At 54.0% G+C, this 20,055-nt stretch overlaps 2 protein-coding genes across 2 annotated transcripts; one reads left to right on the top strand and one right to left on the bottom strand.

Annotated features, from left to right (window-relative positions):
• Nucleotides 1–8,298: 8,298 nt before the first annotated feature.
• COL26b_004292 (uncharacterized protein) lies at nucleotides 8,299–12,453 on the top strand (the record flags this gene model as incomplete). Its single annotated transcript, XM_053177171.1, has 1 exon — nucleotides 8,299–12,453. One exon carries the CDS (start codon nucleotides 8,299–8,301, stop codon nucleotides 12,451–12,453), a length of 4,155 nt encoding a protein of 1,384 aa, XP_053038767.1.
• A 6,655-nt stretch (nucleotides 12,454–19,108) lies between these two features.
• Nucleotides 19,109–19,831, bottom strand: COL26b_004291 (uncharacterized protein; the record flags this gene model as incomplete). Its single annotated transcript, XM_053177170.1, has 1 exon — nucleotides 19,109–19,831. One exon carries the CDS (start codon nucleotides 19,829–19,831, stop codon nucleotides 19,109–19,111), a length of 723 nt encoding a protein of 240 aa, XP_053038766.1.
• Between the last annotated feature and the right edge of the window lie 224 nt (nucleotides 19,832–20,055).

Raw genomic sequence — 20,055 nt, 5'->3', positions numbered from 1 at the left:
CTTTGGGCGTATAGTTGAAGCATTAATATTAAGAATCTATTAGAGCTGATTTTCTGTCCAAAAACAAATTGCTGGGCACATCAAGGAGATGCAGAGAGTTGAAGACCGGCTCTAAGGCGGGCATCGGGAAGAAAACCGGAGGTTGGCCGTGTATTGGCCAATCAGAGACAAGGAGTGACATTTCATTCAAAACTTGTCACCGCCCAACCATTAGTTGCCATTACGCTTCGCGGTAGTTCTTAGAGGAGCTTGCGGTGGCAACTTTTACATACACCAAAGTGAATGGATGGGACAATTCAGACGACGTCTTTGAGTTTCCTGCCCGATCATCACTCAAACACGACTCTCAGCCTCACCTGATGTGTGTGTCACCAATACCTGCGGGAAACTCTGTCTCGTAGCGCTTGTTTGCTGCCGGCTACGGATTTGCCGCACTAACACTTCTCTGAGATGGTTTGCAATTGTCGGCCTCGTACAAGTTCACTTTTCACGTCTGGGTTCAAATATTGTACTGGCGAATGTGGTCTTGCAGGGACAAAGTCTGCCGTGCACACATATCGTGTCAATCAAGAGCCTCGTATGTCAAATTGGGCTACGCCCTACAGCTCCCGCCTCATTCATGCGTTGCCCCCAACGGGTTCCCTGAAAGCTGGGGAAGGGAAGCTGAAGGCAGCGGTCCAATGTCGAGGGTGAAACTGCGAGGACCCCTTAATCAAGATATATAAACAGGTCGCGTGCAGGGGCCTCCTTTTCGCATCGAACGCGACAAAAGCGGGAGAACCATTCGCGCATCATGGGTTCCTCAGGTGTTGGAGGGGGTGTCCCTGGAACTGTGAGCTGTTTGGATTGGGCCAGACGAGGTGGCTCAGCAAATACTACGCCTCACGACTCACGTTGTGGGCGACACCCTCTATCCGAAGTGAGATCTTCCAGAGGCTGAGCACGTTTGGGAGTCAGTTGCCATGCATACGCTGCGATCGTCATATAGCAACCGTTCAGAAATATTGTTTATTTCCCCCCCAACTCGCAAGTTGCCCTGCCCGCCCTGCCTGTGTCCCCTCCCGATCAGATTCGGCATCGGCGACGGCAGGAGCGGAGCGTGGGAGACCCTTGTTCCAGCGGAGGCCCACACCGGCCGCACAGCGCGTGTCTTGAAGGTGAGGGTTTATCGGGCCGAGACACCTCCCGAACAATGGCCTGCGGCGTGCGTGGTGCCCTCTCCCGTCCTGACGCCCCACTTCTGCATACCTCCTCTGCCTCAAAAAAAAACTCTGCCGCAACGCCCATTCCTAGCAAACCCTTCCTCCTTCACATCCCATCAGTCATCACCAACCTTTCCCCCCTCCTCCCCGCCTAGGAAGCTGGTGTTGCGACAGCAATACACTTCAAACACTCGCGCGCCGTCGTTCAACCATGTTGACGCGGCGCCCGTGTGGACCTCCTCCTGCGGCGTTTGCCCGTCATCCTCATATCAGCGCAAAACCCCGATAGGACGAGAGGACGCGTTATCTACCCTGCGCCAAATGATGATGCGCGCAATCTCGATTACCCCCTCTCCAGTGTCGCAGCAGCATCAGCACAAGACCTCAGCACATCCATATCAGCCGGCCCTGCCTTGGAAACAAGCGTAGCGAACCCAAAACATTCGGGGTTCATTCGTCGTGCCGTTCCATGGCCTGCGTTGGCGTCGTTTCGGATTTTGATTTCCCTTTGGGAGACGGAACTTCTGGTCGCCTTCTAGCTGGGTCGCGAGTGCGACAGAACCGCAGCAGTTGGCGTGATGATTGATCCTGCTGGACACGCAAACACCGCCGATCCCATCTGGGGTTGGCCAGGCAGGCAATTGAATTTGCCGTGGCTCACTAACCAAACACTCAAAACAACAGCAGCTTGTGACATCATGATATTGTCCGCCTCATTCGCGGATGATGACAACAAAACACGGCATATGTGTGTACAGCAATGGGCTTCTCTCTGTGCCATTCTTGCTGAAGGAATTTTTTAACGTGCCAAGATCAAATTCTGCCATTCTATTACCAAACACCTATGTCGCTTTCCGTCTCGATAGCTCTGGTGCATGAAGAACGGGCAACATCTCTTCTACTATGACGCCATATTATGTTGACGTGCGCATGTTCTCTGATTTGTCTGACAATGTTCCTGCTGCTACCGTCGTTCGTTCCCGTTGCACTAAGTCCGGGGCATTTCCCCATGGCAACCATGCCACGGGAATTGTGTCGAACCCGTTCGGATGAAGGAGATGGGAGGCTCAAATGAAAGGCGCGAGGCATTCGGCTCCACAACAATGTGCCCATCGCCCAGGTCCCCCGTTTTTTTCTTTCTCATCTGCCCGGAGTGTCCGGCTCACCGCCCAACACACGAGACGTCGCTGGAATTGCGGCCGACCGGTGTGGGCAGGGGGGTTCCATTGGAGGACACAGCGCTCTCTCCGCGTATCGGCCGATGGCCTGCTGCTGCTGCTGCTGCTGCTGCTGCTCGGCTGCCTGAGCGCCGCGTCCACTGTAGCCAACCGCGAGATCAGAGATTTCAGCTGACAATGCCCGCTCAATGATCTGATGTCAAGCGCATGCTAGCTGGTGCAGGTGGGGAGGGGAACTCAGGTCAGGGGTTGATGAAAGTCCACCTTCAGGCTTCAGAAGACGAAGCTGGAAGCACTTCGCTAAAACCGCGCTTGGCTCTTTCGCGATTTCATCTTGCGCTGTGATTACAGATCTGGGCAGAGACGCCGTATAATGGCACCAGTGACCACGGGTGCCGCCCGAACACCGGGCACCTCCAATCCCTGGTTTTTGCCGGGTAAGATTATTGGGCGCGAAGGAGGCACATCGTTGAACGCCACATTGTTGACTCCACGAACCTGCGCTCACGGACGCTCCTCATTTCCTCGAAAACCCCAACCTTTCCTCTTCGCTTCAGAGAGTTCGTTCTTTCTTTTTCCGTGAGGCTTCTTCTTTCACTCTCACCGACTTGCTTCGCTCTCCGCCATCGCCTTGACCTCTTTGCGATAGGTCCGCCAGTTCGACCAGACGGTGCGAAGACTATCATCGTGGACAACACGTTGGGCCCGGCACCTTGCACCTCCACAGGCTGCTCTTCCAGGACGTCCCAGGGATATCGGAGGCCTTGGCTGGAGGACTGCAGAAAGCTGGCAGCAACAGGGCCCTGGCAAGCCCGCCGCCGCCCATGATGGCATAAGCCGCGTCGGGGGTCACCAGCCGTACCGGGTGGGGGAGGGTTATTGAACGAGCTAGTGTTCCCACTCCCGGACAGGGGTGTCGAATGATGGCAATGTCGAGGATTGCGATGTGCGATTTTTGACAGCTGACGGGCCACCGCAGCAGCAGGGCTGGTTCAATGCCACCTCTCCTCTGGAGTCCCAAGCCGCTGGGTATTGTCCACTGGGGCGTTTGGGCGTTCAGGCGTCGTTGCACCGCCGTGAAGGAGAGGCTTCAGGCAAGGCTTTTCGCTGGGTGCCTGCCTCTGCGGGCTTCGGACATTGCACAAGACAGAGCCGACACACCGTCTCTACAGCCAGTATTGACCGAGACACTTCATTCTGCCTCAGCCATTGTGTAATGTGTTTGCCGGGACTCGAAACAAGGTTTAACACAGCAACAAAGTTGTTGTCGCCGATCGTCCTCCCTCCCGTGCATTCCAACGGCGTCGGCGGTTCGAAATAAGCCCTGCCCTGTCGAGCTGAAAGAAAGAGAGGCACGAGCAACAACGAACGCAGGACCAGCAGCAGCATGCAGTCAAGAAGAATCTGCTGGCCCTTGCGTACCGGTTGACGCGCCCGGGACTAGTTGCAGCCCGGCAGGCCAAACAGTTCCCGAGTTGGGGACATGTGGCGTTTTTACGGCAAGCCAGGAGCGGGAACGGGGCGGCGTTGGTGTGAGGCCGATTAATACCGTTTTTTTTTTTTTTTGCTCCTCTTTCCTTCTCCCTGCTAACAGCGCCTATTTGCTGATTAGTGACCTCTGCGAATATAATTACGCAGGAAAAGGGGATGGACGGAGGCGGGAGATTCGTCCAGCCCGGGACGGACATATGACCGGTCTAGTCGTGGATGATGAGGAGCCACCACCCGACCTCAACTTGTCTTATTATCGCGCTTGGTGGTGCAGTGCAGCGCACATCAGTCATCCATCGCGCATCAGCGCGACCCGGTATCGTACAGATTGCAGCTGCAGATACGGCGGCAGATGCAGCAGCGGCGCGCTCAGGCATTGCGGCGGCCGAAGTGTAGTACCAAGACTGTGTGTAGCATGCGGCATGCAGTATGCAGCACGCTGGCCGCAGGGCGCCCCCCACGCATTTCGCATCAGATGGTTCAACATTGTCAACGCGAATGACACGGAAACAGAAGACGGCAGCAAGAAAGGGAGCCCGGCAGCCCCTCACTTCGCCGAGTCGTCGCCGCGCCTTCGATCTTCACGAGTCACGATGCGCTGCCGCGGCGTCTGCGTTGGCCGTGGAAATAGAATGTAATGTTGGCCCCCGCTGGGCCTTGTTCGTGCTGGGCGGCCATGGGCATGGCATGCCACGGTACCCTGCCGAATGCCGATGAAGCGAAGGCGGGTCGGGCGGTTCGAAAAGGGTTGTTCTTGGTTTGATCTCCCCAGGCATTCTGCCTTGCTGCGTTTACCGGTTTCCGTTTTGCGGCTTTGGGCGGGAGAGAAGCAACATTGGAAGGAAGGTGAGCCAGGGACAGGCCGGACGGAGAAATCGCCCGAACCTTTTTGACTTTTTAGCAAGATTGTTGGCGCGTGGGAGAGCATGCCTCTTTTGTGTGTGTGTGTGATGTGAGGGATGAGGGAGAGAGGGGACGGGGCGAGGCGAGCCGGAGGACGGATGAGCGTGCGTTTGCAGATGTCAGCTTGAGGGCGTTAATGCGAGCAGGAGATGTCGTCCGTTGGTTTGTATCTTTTTCGGAACGGTGTTCTGTGCGCCCAGGGGCATTTCTCTGGTCGATTGTGTTGGACAACAGCTTGTTTCCAAGCTTTTCTCAGGCTAGAAGAGATTCGCGACGCCTCGAGACGCTAGCAGATGCGCCAGCGCAAGAACGCACCACACCCCCTTCATCGTTCATGATCGGCGAGACAACGCTCGCCCCGACGGTTTAGTCTTAGCCAGGGGGTTAGGTGTGTGTGGTGGACGGTGTTTGGAGGAGGACGAGGAGGAGGAGGAGGAGGAGGTGCTGTGCCTGGAGGAGGGGAAAAGAAGAAGCGGTTGAAGACACCCTAAGCCTGCCGCTGGACGGGTAGATCCCCTCCTCTCAGTGTCCCCTCCCCTCCCCGTGGACAAGGACCAAGGAGGAAGGTTTGACTGACGTGTATTGGACGAGTATGAGGAAAGAGGTGGTTGGAGGGCCAGCACACAGCATGCCTAGCGCGCGTCCGCGCCCAGTCTCAGGTCCCTCGATGCGGTCGTCGCGGGAAAAAAGGGACTTATGAAGCGCGTAGGAAATAAGGTGAGATATTAGAGCGCAGGAGAGGAGAGTACGGACGGAGGAGATTCAGGGTCTTTGACTCGAGGAACCGAACCCCCTTCTTCCCGTCGTTGGTTGCCAACAAGTCTATTATTTGGAAGGCATCTGGAATGTGCACTGACTGGCATTTTGGTGTTGGGGGCAGAGGGGTCTTTGATCAGTGGGCTGCTTCTCTTGCAGAAGATACGGATACCGCAAGGACAATGAATGAAGGGCGTGCAGCAGGCATCTTTGTGGTGTCCCTCGCATTCGACAGGGCTGGCTGCCATGGCAAAGTTCCCAGGTCCAAGATCCAAGGCAGGTTTTCTGTTCCTTGGCCGGCAGAAAGGAGAGAGGCGGACCCTCCTTCGTATTAATCCCCGCCGGCTGGGCGATCAACGTGCAGTCCCCTCCCATCTGCAGCTGCTACACCGAAAGAGGGACAGGCAGTGCGAATGCTAGCTTCGATGCGGCATTGGGCGGGCTGCTATTTTATCGTCCATCTTTTTTTTTTTTTTTTCCTCCATTAGTTTACTATGCAGTACCGTGTTGACAAGCGAGGGGGGAAAAAGATGGGAGGTTGGGGGTCTCTCGAGATGTAACTGATCTGACAAGTGGTACAGAGTACAGTACATCAAGGCGATGATGAGATTGCTTTCTTGCCCCGACTGGACTGGTGTTGCAGCGCCGCGGCGTCCGTTCCTCGACATCAAACAGGCTGGTGGTATTGTTTGAGCGTCCGACTCCGTGCTCCGTATGGCACCGTCACAATCCCATGCTGCCACATCGTGGACTATCCGCGTCTGGGAAAAGATCCAGGTAGGCATCAGAAGGAAAACTACGTCTGTGTGTCGCTGCTCATTACTCTTATTTCGTTGCCGCCGCCCAGTCGTCTGGTTCGGTTCTTGGTGGCATCGCTAGCACGCGACCTAAGAGACCGCCCTTATTCCGCACGTAATCCATTAATGAAGTGGTGGTGCATGGATGGATGGATGGATGGACGAACGAACGGTGAGCGAGGTGAGGTGAGATGCAAGTACATTGGCTACCGAAAGTCGCTATGGGACCTTAGTGAACGCAATATTACTGGGTGATTTTCGACTCAGTCAATCGAGACTGACGTATCTTGTATTATGTGCGGGCTCCTGATTTCTATTATTACAGTCGTCCACCGTGGGCTCCCCGTCCGTCTGCCTCCGCTCCCCTCCCCGTACCCGACTCCTGGTCTTCCGATTGTTCGATCTGCCTCTTTGCCAGCCTTCCATTGGCCTTCTGTCGCTCGCTTTATTTTTCTGTCTTTTCGTCTGAAATCCTTCAGGCCTCTTTTTCGCCCCCCCTTGCCAATCTTTGGAGTGTCTACGGTAGCAGCCAGGTTGCCAGGAAATCAAGAGAAGGGAAAGAAAGGTGTTTGCTCAGCGCCAGCACCAGCACATCACCCCTCTTTCTCTCTAACTTCTATTGCCTACCCGTCCATCTGCCGCCCGGTGTGCTGAGACATCCTCGATCGAGTCTCACACCTCACCATTCTTCTACAACAAGCTTCTGTCTCGCCTGGCGACCGGAGGCGTTTAATTTGCATCATCTGCCGTCCTGTCGCAATACAGCGCGCGTTCCTCAGCACTTACCTACCTACTTTACAACGTCAGCCTGTCAGGTACCTACGGCACACGGAGTCCCCAGCAGCAGGTACCTGAGAAGGAAAAAAAAAGGTGGAGGCCATCATAATATCCCAGCTCCGCTATTTTATCGCTCTTTGAAACGTTCCAGCTCCAGTCTTGGACCAGGGAACCCTCTCCGTCCCGTCCTCACAGCTGCACCTCGACCACCTCTGCGTCTTTCTGTCTCTCGCTCGACGCACCATCCCCGACACCTCAGTCCACAGCTTGTCTGCCCGCTGAGGAGAAGACCCAGCCGACACTCGGGATACCCAGGACAGCCCAGACAGCACTGACTGGCCGAGTTGCTGGTCGCCGCAACAGTCGTTCGTTAACGTCGTCCGTTCGTTCTTGCTATTCATATCCCCAGCCCACCACCACCACCAGAAGAGTACAGAGTACAGGCCATCGCCTTGTCTGCCTCTGCCTGCCAGCTTTCCTTGCCTTACCTTACCTTGCCTTACCTTTCTCTGTGTATCCGTTCCTACTTACCTACCTTCCGAACGGATACCTTGTTGTTGCTTGTCCGTCTCTCTCTCTCCCCTCTGCCGGTAGTGTACACAGATACCGACAACACCGCACCCCGGGCACCGCATTCCCAAGTACCTACCTTACCCTGCGGATACCTTACCATTCGTAGGTTTGCGGCGGCTCTTGGTTCCCTTAACTGTGTACACCCCCAGCTTTTTTCCATGGTCATGTCCGACTGAGGGGGGGATTCGAGAAGCAACCTTACCTCACCTTATCTCGCCTCTCCTACACCACCACCCTACCGTCACCCTCACTTTACATACCTTACCTCACGCACACCTCTCTCTCCTCACCTCATCTCCAGCCTAGGGGAGCCAGCAGACGTCGTGCCACTGTGACACCGAGCATTCCGCCCGCCCTCCCTTAACCCTTCTCAGCCATATCACGACCCGATTCCCTATTCAGTCGGGAGCCCGCACCTGCTAGCCGCCCTCTGTCGTCACAGTCGCGAATAAACAGCCCTCCAACACACTGGGGGACTAGCCAGCCATCATTTATACGACACCCCAAGGAAACCTGCAGCTGCAGTCAGTGACAAGGTCATCGAAGGAAGGAGAAAGGAAGAAAGAAAAATAATCTTGTGGTTGGGGAATTGGCCATGAAATGAATGGTCCGACGCTGACGATGGCCCCGGCCGTTGTCGAACCAGCCAATGGTTCCTACATGCACCGAACACACACATCCGATGACCGCGCCGCCGATGCGACGACTTCGACAACACCGACAAACCGCCAGCGAGGGCCGAGCGTGCAGGGCCGAGCTGCATTCGAATTGCCGTCTTTCGACACCATTCCCGACTTCGACACGACTCTCTCCTTCGACGTCAATGACAACAAGGAGGAGGCCCCGGCAGCAGCAGCAACAACAACAACAACACAGAAGGCCGAAGAGAAGCTGCCGCAGCCGCAACCGCAATTGCCGCCGACAAAGGTTCGGTCAGACCCCGTGAAGCTGTCCAAGCCTTCCAAGGACGACGACAAGGAAAATGCGAGAGATGGGAAGCAAAAGGAAAAGGACAAGCAGAAGGAGAAGAGAGGCAGGAGAGCTTCGCTCATGGAACGACGAAAGTCATGGCTGCCAGCCTCCAGGTCGCCTTCCAAAGTTAAAGAGCCGCCTCTTCCCGACAGACCCAGCACACATGCCGGAGACCACGTGGATTTTGCTCTTGTTGCTGCTGCTGCTGCTGCTGCTGCTGCTGCTGCCGCCGCTCCACCTGCTCCAGCTGCGGCGGTGTCATCCGGCTCGGCGGTACCACTGACGCGGCCACCAGAGCTTGAACGCCCCAGGACAGTCTCCGAGAGTTTCGCTAGCTTTGCAAAGAAGTCATGGATGTCGACCTCGCGGTCCCCATCTCCGAAGAGAAACCCAGAACCTGTCACACAAACACAGCCAGCTACATTGCGCCCTCCCCGCAGCCGAGCACCGAGCAACGATTCCGCGAAGAGCGCTGCCGAGACCTCCCGCAAGAGACCTGTCTCTCTCCTCGTTGACACCTCACAGTCTCCCGCGTCACGGAGCACCGAAAACCTGAAGCCCACGTCGCGCGCCCTCAACCGAGCGAGCACGTATCTGTCCAAGATCAAGCCTCGCCCGACAAGCATGCTCATCAAGTTGGGGTCTGGCAGCGAATCCGAGCTGAACCTGGCGCCTCCTTCCAGCCTCAGCCTGGCGCCTCCGCTCAGCGCCCCTCTAGCGACCGACCAGCGCAACAGCACCAGCAGCAACACCAGCAAGGCTCCCGAGCCGACGAAGCCTGCCGCGAAGACACTGTCGAAACCAGCCCCTTCGAAGGCAGCTTCAAAACCAGCTTCTTTCGCAGAGTCCCAGACGACGGTGACGGACGAGTCATGGAGCGAAATGTCGGCTAACAAGGACACCATTTGGTCCGCCTTCAGGTCATTGGATACCGAGTACGCCGGCTTCCCGAGCAAAATCATGCCTCAGCGAATGCACGTGGTGCGGGTAACCCTATTGCCCTTTTTGCGGACCTATATGAATCACATATCCAACAAGGGACTCAACTTCGAGGATGTCGAGCGGAGAGCGACGGTGCTGAACAAATGGTGGGGCGGATTGTTGGAGATGCTTGAAGGGCACGGCGGCCAGTCGCTTCCAGGTGTTGACCGACCGGTCCTTCTCGAGGCCTTGACGATGTTGATGATGAGACCCGAATGGCGATCAACGACGACATATTTCATGCCATTGGTGGACCGTTCGCCAAATGAACGCGTCCGACCCCGTTCGGGAACCCAGTCGACGGCGGATTCGTCACTAGCGTCGAGTCAGGCTTTCCTGGCCGAGTCGGCAGAGCACAATGTCCGCACCATGTTCGTGAGCAATCTCATGAAGCAGATGCAGATCGTGGTGGACAAGATGTCGCTGCGCCATGCGCCGCTGAGCCTCGTCAATTGGTGCGGTAAAGCCTGCGCCTACGGCTTCTTCTTTTGCCCGTCGGTCGCCGAGATTCTAGTCCGTCTCTGGGATCTGCGGCCGGAGCTCATTCGACGAGCCGCCGACGAGTTTGGCCTGCCGAAGAAGAACAACGGCGAGAGCGAGGACATTATGGCGCTCTTCCCACCGAACCTGGGAGTCCTTGGTTGGCAGTCGCAAAGATACATTAGCATGCGCTTCAAGGAGAGGGTCAAGCTGTCTGTTATGGCCGCAAGAATTCCGTGGTTCAGCCCTTGGGTGACTAGATGGCGTGGCGGCGAGACGGATCTCTTCTTCATTTTCTGCAAATATTTCCACATCTTGTCGGAAGAGTTCATGCCTGAGGGCCTGCCTTTACTTGAGAAGGCGCGGTCGCCAGGTTTTGTGCTCGTCCAGAGTCAGCTCCTGGCCTGCCTCGAGTCTACGATTCACAGACAGGCCGAGGTGGATGCGATGATGAACCCGCTTCAAGCAGGCGATTCGTTCTACGGAGCTGATGCTGCGGCTACCTCCATGAATGTGCCGGGCAACCTGTTGAAGAATATGGCCGAGAACCGCCTCATTGTGCTCCTGAAGGACATTTTGGGAGAGTCGGCACCGATCTTCAGCGCTGCGAGACGCACCTTTGCAGAGGCCTTCTTGTCCGTCATTCGCGGGGGCGTTCGGAAAGTCTCGGTGTATGATCACAGCGCCGTTTTCACACTTTGCGATTTCCTGGAGGAGGCTTTGGTGGCTTACGACCAATTCGACGACCTCAACAACCCGAATATTTCAAAATGCGTTGATTGGCCTTTCTGGCTCGATGTGTGCAAGAAGATGTTGGTATCCGACAACGCCATGACGGAGGTTCGCCTTTTGTCCTTCATCTACTCGACCTGGGAGACTGTCACAGCAGACCCTGCGAGAAAGAGGGCACTTTGCCTCGACTGGCTGCTCTCCGAGGAGATCTTCGACACCTACTTCAACCACTGGTGCCCCATGGTCCGTGGCTACTACATGCGCTTGCTTTGCTGGAGGATATGCCGAGACGCCGGCAGCGCCAACGAGACTGATGCCGAGATCTTCCTCGTCGCTGCATCCAGACTTAAGACGGTCTGGGCTCACTACCTCTGGCTCCGCAACACCGCCGAAGCGGCCGAAAAGTTTCCCCCGTCTACAGCACCTTGCCTCCCGACGCCGGGCAAGAAGTTCATGATCATCCGCACCGAAGTCAACCTCCCACAGCCGGGCTACTTCAACCAGCCCTTTGACTCGTTCTCCAAGATCCTCAACGGCGAGGGGTCTGTTGCCACGACCCCGCCTACCGAGACCGCCGAGGCTGCTCCTCCCCCGAAGCCCGACAACAACAAGAAGCGCTGGTCTCTGTTTGGCAAGGTCTTGTCGCTTGGTGGCGCTGGCTCATCGAACTCGGACAGTGAGGACAATGAGCCGCGCAAGGAGTCGAAGTCTCTCACCAAGAAGGTTCGCCAGGGCGGCCCGCCACTGCCCCCCAAGATTTCCACCTCCGCTGCCTCCGCCATGACCTCATCCTCAGACGGCAGCTCTCCCGGAGGCTCCCCCATCTTCATGGAACAGAAGTTCGTTTTCAAGTTTACACTTACGTGGCAGCCTCCTGCTGTCCAGCAGCCTCGCGACCGCGTCCTCACCCGCCCGCGTCTTCCCGCTCCGGCGCAAGCGTGGGTCAGCGCCCGCTCTCGCAGTGGCAGCACCCCTCCGCCCCCGCCGGCCGGTCTCCCCGAACCGACACGCCGTGTCTCTGGCGCAAAGCACCGGGGTCTTGTCGATGAGGCCAAGAACGCCGGCCCATTGAGCCCGCCTACGTCGCCGATACCGACATCGCCCACTGCCACTGGCCTCGAGCGCAAGTCCTCGGTCACCGCCGTATCCTCGACTTCTTTGGTCCGCAGACTCAGCAACAAGTTCGACTTTGAGGAGAACCCCAAGGCCGAGCTGATGACCTTTGACTTCGAGAACGCGGAGAAGACGTCTGCGTCGTCCGTGTCGTCTGGCGACTCGACAGATGCGTCGCCGGTAGAGGACAAGATCGAGGAGGAGCCGCAAGAGCAGCAGCAACAGCCGCTATCCCCGCCGCCGCAGCAGCAAACGCACCAGCCCCCGTCAAGGATGCAGAGCCGCAGGTCCGGCCCTGAGCCGCTGACTCAGCCTCTGCGTCCCACGGGTTTCTACACCAAGCGCGCCGTCTATACTGGCCGCGCGCTTGCGGAGTGGAGCATCGTCGTCGCCGAATGCAACGGATTCGTTGATCGGAGACGGGACGAGGGCGTGCTCGGCCTCAGCGACGTCGAGGTGCCGCTTCTCACCGTCGAGGGTTTCAGAAAGATTGGTTAGCCGCCGTCTATTGGATACCAGAGGCAGCGCAATGCATCTCCCCCTTTGGGAAGACTACCGAAAAGCGTTATGACAGAGGGCTGGATACGAGAACTGCTGGACACGAATGACTCCCCTCCCGAATGAAGACAACAGCAACGGCAAGCAAGCATAAAAGCATCAAAAGTATAGGCGTTGGCGAACCACGCCGCCTGATGAAAGAAAAAGGCGGCTCGTATTTTGGGAATTCTCTTGACGCATTACACCAATTCCCCGACCGAATTTCTCCACCACCCGAACGAGCTCCCACCGTTTCGTTTCTTTCGTGGGCTCCTGTTCCAACAGACTCGAATCCCAAGCATTGTTTCCTCTTATCCGTCCAAATTATTGCTTAGAGGATCATTTTATCTTCGTTGTCAGTATTGTTCTTGACTTCTGCAAAAATCATCAAAGTAATGATAGTTTATTCTTTTTCTTTCTGGTGTGTGTGTGAGACCGAACTGGTGTGGGATTTGGTAGGGCGTTATTTTTGGGAAATCGGAATCACAGAGCGGATTATAACCAATTGTTGCGAACAAGGGGAACCGGGGCATTCATTGGAATTAGTTGTCCATTTTGTGTGTGTGAACCAAACAGAGTTTATTCATTCCATCCTTTTTTTCTTTCCATGTTCAAATTCGTTTTAAACCGGGGAACACGGGACGGCTTTATTCGAGGGAACATAGTGTGTGAAATGTTTGTAGGATAGGTATATCCCGTTACTATCAATGAGGAACACCTCTTTTGGGTCAATATGAAGTTGAAGTGATGTTTTTTGGTGATTCGTCGAATACGGCGTGGATGATGGAGACGGATGGGGTTAGAGAAGTGAGATGAGCAGCGGCTTCCTTGTGCGATCAACATGTCAAGTTACCTTTTCGCGAGGGAGTTACGACTAAGCCAATAGGTTCGATGAGGACCATCTTGCATGATTGATTTGCAAACAACGCAAACTAATTCAATATATACCTAGATCAGGGGTTCGCTACATCAATGCGCCCATTCATACAACACGTACAATGAGTTGATGCTTGACCACTGTCTAGGCGTGAAACCGCCTGGTGAGACCACATCTTGATACTACAAAATGCCCCAGCAACCGCTGTCGAGTAGGAACATCAAGGACAATGATACATGCCTGTGGTAACGCCAAAAAGGTTGATCGATTCAAGTGCTGGGCAAGCGGCATGACGCGTATTTGATAGATGCGGGTGTCAGTCCACGACCTGGAGCTGGCGTCCATCATGTAGCTAACTGATGTCCTCTGCTGTTCTGCATCCCTAGAACTTTCAGTGTATTATTTTAGTATACTATCCTCTGACGAGGACTGCGACTCAGGGTGGGGAGCTTCGCGAAGCAAGAAAGTTGTGCCGTTGCCGAGTACTAGACATTCAAGAACCCACTGATACCAGGGCAGTCTTTAAAGGAAATGTTCTATTTTGCTCGCTTGAAGTTGAGCCTGTGGAAGGAAGGGGAGTCTTAAATAGCATCCTGTGTGAGAGGGTGGATTTGGAAGTGTGAGGATATAAATAGGACAAGCACGAAGAAGTCGTACAGTTTTGTGAGCAAACAATGGGAACAGCTCAGTGATCTCGTACTGATATGCGAAGTTGACCACCTCTGTTTGGCGCCTCACGAATAGCTCTTGTTCCAAGTGCTTGACGGGAATCTTGTGGTTCACATCAACATTTACCTTCCTGTGAAGAGGAATAAACCAGTGCTAATGATGGACAATGAGACCGAAATGAGCGACGCGGAGAGCCGGCGAAGCACTGACATGGTCTCTTTAAGTCTTGCATAACGGTGGTTGTTTTGTGGTCCCTGAATACAATTTCGTCAAGAAAACACCAATCCATTTGCGGTTGCAGGTATGAGAACGAAGCGGTGGCTGTTACTTTCATGGGCGACACAGGGTATTGTCACCATGTGAAGGCTGAAGCAAGAGTAAGGTGACATGCGTAGCAAGAAGGCGCGTCATTTTGAGAAGCAGGTAGTTGACCAGTCTTTGAGGAGTGCATATATTCGAGAAAATGGCTATCGTGATGGATGCGCAGGCCAAAATACAGGCGCGACGTGGGTCTTTCGCATTGGAGAGATGAATGTCTCCTCGTCCTGAAGGGGAGGGCTAAGAAAGGTTTGATATGCTGCAATTCAACGCTGTCTTTATCTTTCCCCTTGGGCCTCTATCTTCGCTTGCGTATTCACGTCCTATTCGTGACGTCGTAATGAGGAAGCGCTTAGGTTTGGCTACCATATTGTAACAGATTCATGTATGACAAAGCTCGCTAGATTCTTTCTCAAACGAGCGAACCAATGACTTCTTCAAAACTCATTGTTGTCGCAAACTATGCTCTTGTTATGGACCTGCTCGTTTTATATCGACAAACGTGTCTTGACGGCAGAAATTCGGGACACACACAGGAGGCGACAGGTCTGGCGGGGATATCGTATTGAGAGGCATCTCAGAACGAAGTGAGAAGCGAATAGCGAGAGTTTCTGAGGTCTTTATCGCGCGGTACCATAGAGCTAATATCAGCTTTCTGTGTCGCTTTGCTGCAGCACATGGCGGGTATCGAAGCCAGCTGGAGTTGAGCAGCACTGTTTACTGATATACCTCTAGCAGGCCCTGTCGCAGCTGGGTTGTGATGTTTGAATCATACAGCCAAAATCCAAAATCCAAGCGCTTTACGGAATTCTCTTCAAGCCGTCGTCTCTTATTGCGTGAAGATGGCTGTGACAAGGACCCAGCTTGGAACTGACTCATCAGGTCACTGAAACCTTTGTGTTGTTTTTTGCTCGTGAGATCAGTGGCTCAAGAATGAAGCATCATGAAATAAATAACCAGAAGCTGCTAGTAAGCAATCAGAAGAGGAAGACGGGACAATCGGCGGAGGCCACGGACGACAATTCTATCTGGAAAGACGGCATCGAAAGTCATCTTCACGGTGAGCCCAAGAATGGCGCCCATGGCTGTGAGACGCGTTTGATCTCCCGGGCCATCCCTTGCCTCTGCTCTCTGGAAATTTAGTGCGAATACGCAAGGTGTTGTCGCGAAGTAGCGGGCAAGCCTCTTCAAAATGGCAACGTGAACGTCCATTAGTGACAGGGAAAAGCTGATGTTCACTGCATTTGGTGCTTTCTCAGCGTCAGGGATCTTGTGGTCACCCAACATTTGACGAAGTATTAGTTTCAGATCTCCCGTGTATTTATGTGGTGAAGGAAGATAATGGAATAGCCACCCCCCACAGCTGGTAGCAATCAAGTAAACTTACATACCTTCGAATTGCTCCACCTTCGATTGCAGAACCATGACATCTGTCTCGTCTGCATGAATTCGATAGCTGTTGCTTGTATGTGGCCCAAATCCAACTCCCGAAAAATAGCTGACGAAGCTGATTGCCTTTCTAGGCATGCAGCTGAAGCCCTTGGCCAGATTCGTACCCTCCATCTATCCCTGTTCAGCTAGCGTGGGCGGATGACTGCGGCCCGACCCAACCAAGATGTCAAAAGGATTGTTTTGGATGTGATAGATTAATAGAGTTTCAGCTGTACAAGAAGTTGATGATGGTCCAATCGCTGCGTGCGGAATACGTGACGTGAAGTGCGTTCAGCTGGTGATTTGAACGCCATGGCTCTACACCAACAGAAACGTCGCGGCCGACACAAGATCCTCGACTGATATATGTTGGAATCGTGGCTAGCGTGGTTGAACTAACGATTCCCATGTAAAATACTTACCGTCTTTCTCATCGTGTGATCAAGGTGATGCCGAAGATAGCTGAACACATCTTCCGAGAAAATGATTGAGTACCTTATATAAAGCAGACCTTAGTAGGCTTTGTGTACCTTTTGATGAAGATCTTCTCAACACAAAATTCTCAGAGCAAAACGACCATTCGCAGAATAAGCTGATCAACATGAAGCCGGCAGTTATCTTGACCAACCTTATCGCCGTGACGGCTGCGCTTCGCATACCTTCCCGACACTCAACTCAGTCCATCGTGGTGTTGGAAACCGATGACATTGAAGTTGCCTGCTCCATCTTTTGTATTGGGCTTAGTAAGTTCGGCCATTTGAATAAATACCTTATTCTTTCTGACTGGAGTTTCTCAGCCAAGTGCTGTCCAAGCGGATTCTGCGTGGCTCTTTGGGAGTCCTGCTAGGGGCTTGATGCCAGTCGATGACTCGGGTGGGATTTCGATTTGGATGCGGTACCTGAAGTGGAGTAAGCCGTTGGGACGTGAGGGGCCCTGCCAGATTTAAAGCCCGAAGATGGGCGATGGGGCGATTGGATCGAAGACTGGAATATATAAGGGCGCGTTATGTACCGGCTCATGGCTCTGTGCTTCTTCAAATTGACTTGGTTGTAGTCTGAATCTGCTTGTATTCGTGACCCAGTTGCTCCTAGTGACGATTCGCGACCAAGACTCATGATACACATAATATCACTTCAAAGCAGGCCATGAAGACCATTGCGGCCATTGGGGCCTCTTCGGTCTCTCTGCTGTTTTATGTGTATTGCGTACTTATACTCACGAAGAAGTACATGCAGAAATTCACACAATGTTGGATCATTGGCGCTCATATTCGGGCATCCAGTCTGGTTGCTATGGTACCTCTTATACCTGAGAATAAGGCAATGCTAACAGCTTTGCGCATAGCGAAAACCCAAGACTCAGACTGAGCTGGATTGTAGATATAAATTCCCCACGCTGGCGATAGTGTTCTAATCTGTAATAAGCAAAATATCCCATTTGTAAAGAACGTGAATGTGGTTTCCGAATGAATGGGGGAATTTGTGGGCGTGCGAATGCTGTTGAAAAGGTCGGCAAGGCCAGCATCGTGCTACGGTAGAGTTGAGGCCATCAACGGGCTGAACCTCTTTGCGCCTCTAGTTTCTGGCATTCTTATACATATGTCTTGGTCGTTTTGAAGTGAATAGTTCGACGACACTTTCGAATATCTCTGCTTCGGAGCCGGGGGTAGTGATGTTGTGGCTCGGCTGAAACACGGCGTCGGAAAATGATAGACTTATACATATAGAGTCGACGTTAAGTAGATCTCATGAATATGGCCGCCCGCTGATTGCCCGTCTTTGTCTCGGAAAGAATTAAATTGAGGTCGTAAATCATTCAAGAGGGTTTAAATAGCATCAGCCTCCCAACACACGCGTCGTCGCTGCACGTGAGCCCTCGCTCCTGAATATGTCATACCGTTGAATCCACGGCACTAGGCATACAGTTATAAAACGACTTGTGGCATGCATTCGAGTTCAGGAGCTGAACACGGACGAGAATGTTGAGCAGCAACCTGTCCTAATGACATATCGATATGATGACCTGATCTCTCGCTTGGTGTGTTGATTAGATCATCCAAACAACGACATTCATCAACGTTCAGGGCTGGGCGAAGCAAAGATGAGGAACAAAGCTAACCCTGGCTATTGTGTATCTTTGCCGGCGTATTCTGAATGCATACGGGACCAGCAGAAGCGAGGAATGTAGCAGTCGTTCCACTCCACCGCATAGAACCCTTCGCGTAGCATGCCGATACCCCTGGCGGTAGAGATATGGTGGTGGTTTGTCTGGCCAACTCATTGCAGTTTAGTTGCGTGACTTTTCCTTCTTTGCCACATCATCAAAGGAAACCACGGTCACTTTTTAGAGCGGGTGGTGTGTCCCATACAAATCGCCTCTACTTCTCCTTTAGGTGTGATGTTACAGACAGTGATGCGTCTCGTTAAAATGATCATTGATTCCAGCATGGGCGAAGACAGCAATGTGCAATTTTACTTGCGGAAACGTTTTCAGTTTGACCTATCAATCCTTATGAAAGCAGTCTCTGTTCGTTCTCAAGTGTTCCTTGTGACACAATAGACAATGGCAGTGATATGAGACAGTCCACAGTGAGGGGATGTTTGGTACAGGATAAGTTTATATCTAAGAGTGATATGAGAGGATTTGTCCAATGGCCAGTTCAGAATTGGACCGGACGACAAGGTTATTAACGAGCTATTCTAGAGAAAATTCAATCAAGTTTATATAGCTAAATTTAAGGATCACCAAACTCAACTCTCTGTTCTTGATCCAACCTATGTCTACTTTGATAACACAAAGAAGGCAGAACGGAATCTCGAAGCGGAGGAAAAGTGATGGGAGAAAGTTGACCTGCTGAAGCGCTACGAGAAGGAATGGGAGAAAACCGCGAGACATCGCGGAGGACATGGTCCGCTACAAAAGCCCTTGAGAGTTCGAGGCCCGCGAAGCTGGATCGTGACGCCCTCAGAACGAGGCCTAGCCACTTGCCAGTCCAGACCCAGCCCCTCATCCAGACCCTGATCAGCTGAGAGAAGCTTCCATCTCCTGCCAAGGAAGACATCAATCCCTGCATCCAAAGCTTGGTTCCAGGCCAGAAGACGAACAATATCCCTCAGTCTAGCCCCTTCGACGCTGGCGGGAAAGCATGATTGTGAGCTGATGTGAGATGTGAGATGTCGGAACCCTCTTCTCGTGTGTCGTGAGTCCAGGCCCTGTCCAAAAGGAGAGATAAGAACCAAGGGCTAGGAACGATAGAATGCCGCAAAAGAAAGACCAAGAAAAGCCCCGAAAGCTTGCATCCTGCTGACCCCCCTCTCTCACTATCCACCAATCTCCTTCTGCTTCTCCCACTCTGCGATTCTGGCCAGAAGCTTCTCCCTTCTTACCATCGCCTCGGGTCGCCAGACGCCCTCCTTCTGCGGATAAAACCCCTCAAAGCGGAGCTTCCCGTCGTCTGGAATCTCAAAGAAGGACTGTTTGCTCCGCACGAAGATGTGCACCAGGTCCGGGCCCGCAGCGAGCGTCGCCGGCGCATCTAGCGTTCCGACGCGCAGGAACTTGAGCAGGGGGCAGTCGTCGTAGTTGCTCCAGACTGCGGTCAGGCAGACGGGGCAGCGCGCGATGTTCTGCGGCGCGCCTGACTCTGCGGGAACAGGGAGGAGGATCGGTGAGGCGGTGGCGGTGGTGTCGTCTGGCAGGCAATCCGAACTGCCGGGACCGTCCTCGAGGGGCCTGGGCCTGGCTTGTCTAGGGGTCCAGGTGTCTAGAAGGGACGGTGGGAAGGTTATGGACTGTTGGAGGGTGGTAGCGGTGCCCGGCAGGAGTGTGACCAGCTCGCCCTCGACGACGGCGTTTACCGCAAAGGCGGTGCCGGTCTCACGTTGGCAGGAGGTGCAGTGGCAGCAGTGGACGACGAGAGGCGCGGCGGTGAGGGCGTAGCGGATGTTGCCGCAGGCGCAGCCGCCCTCGAGGGGGAAGATGGTGTTGTTGTAGGTGGTGCCGTGAGGCGCGGTCTGGACGGGGTCGTGAGACGGTTGAGACATCTTCTCGGCGGCGGTGGTGATCCGTTTGGGAGAGAGACCGGGTTGCGCTTTGCCGTAGTCGATCAATCAGGCAGATCTGGACTCTGACGGATTGTTTCGTCAGGTCTTAGCGCTTCCTTGCTTTGCGTTCTCGATGGTGGTGAGGGAGGATTGGATAAAAAGGCACGACGGCGCAGCCTGGACGGAGGCGTGTAAGTGACATTTCTGCGGGGGGCTGGGGATGG

This window comes from Colletotrichum chrysophilum, assembly GCF_026319265.1.
Source record: "Colletotrichum chrysophilum strain AFK26 chromosome Unknown scaffold_26, whole genome shotgun sequence".
NCBI classification, from domain to species: Eukaryota; Fungi; Ascomycota; class Sordariomycetes; order Glomerellales; family Glomerellaceae; genus Colletotrichum; species Colletotrichum chrysophilum.
This window is presented reverse-complemented; position numbering and strand designations above follow the sequence as displayed.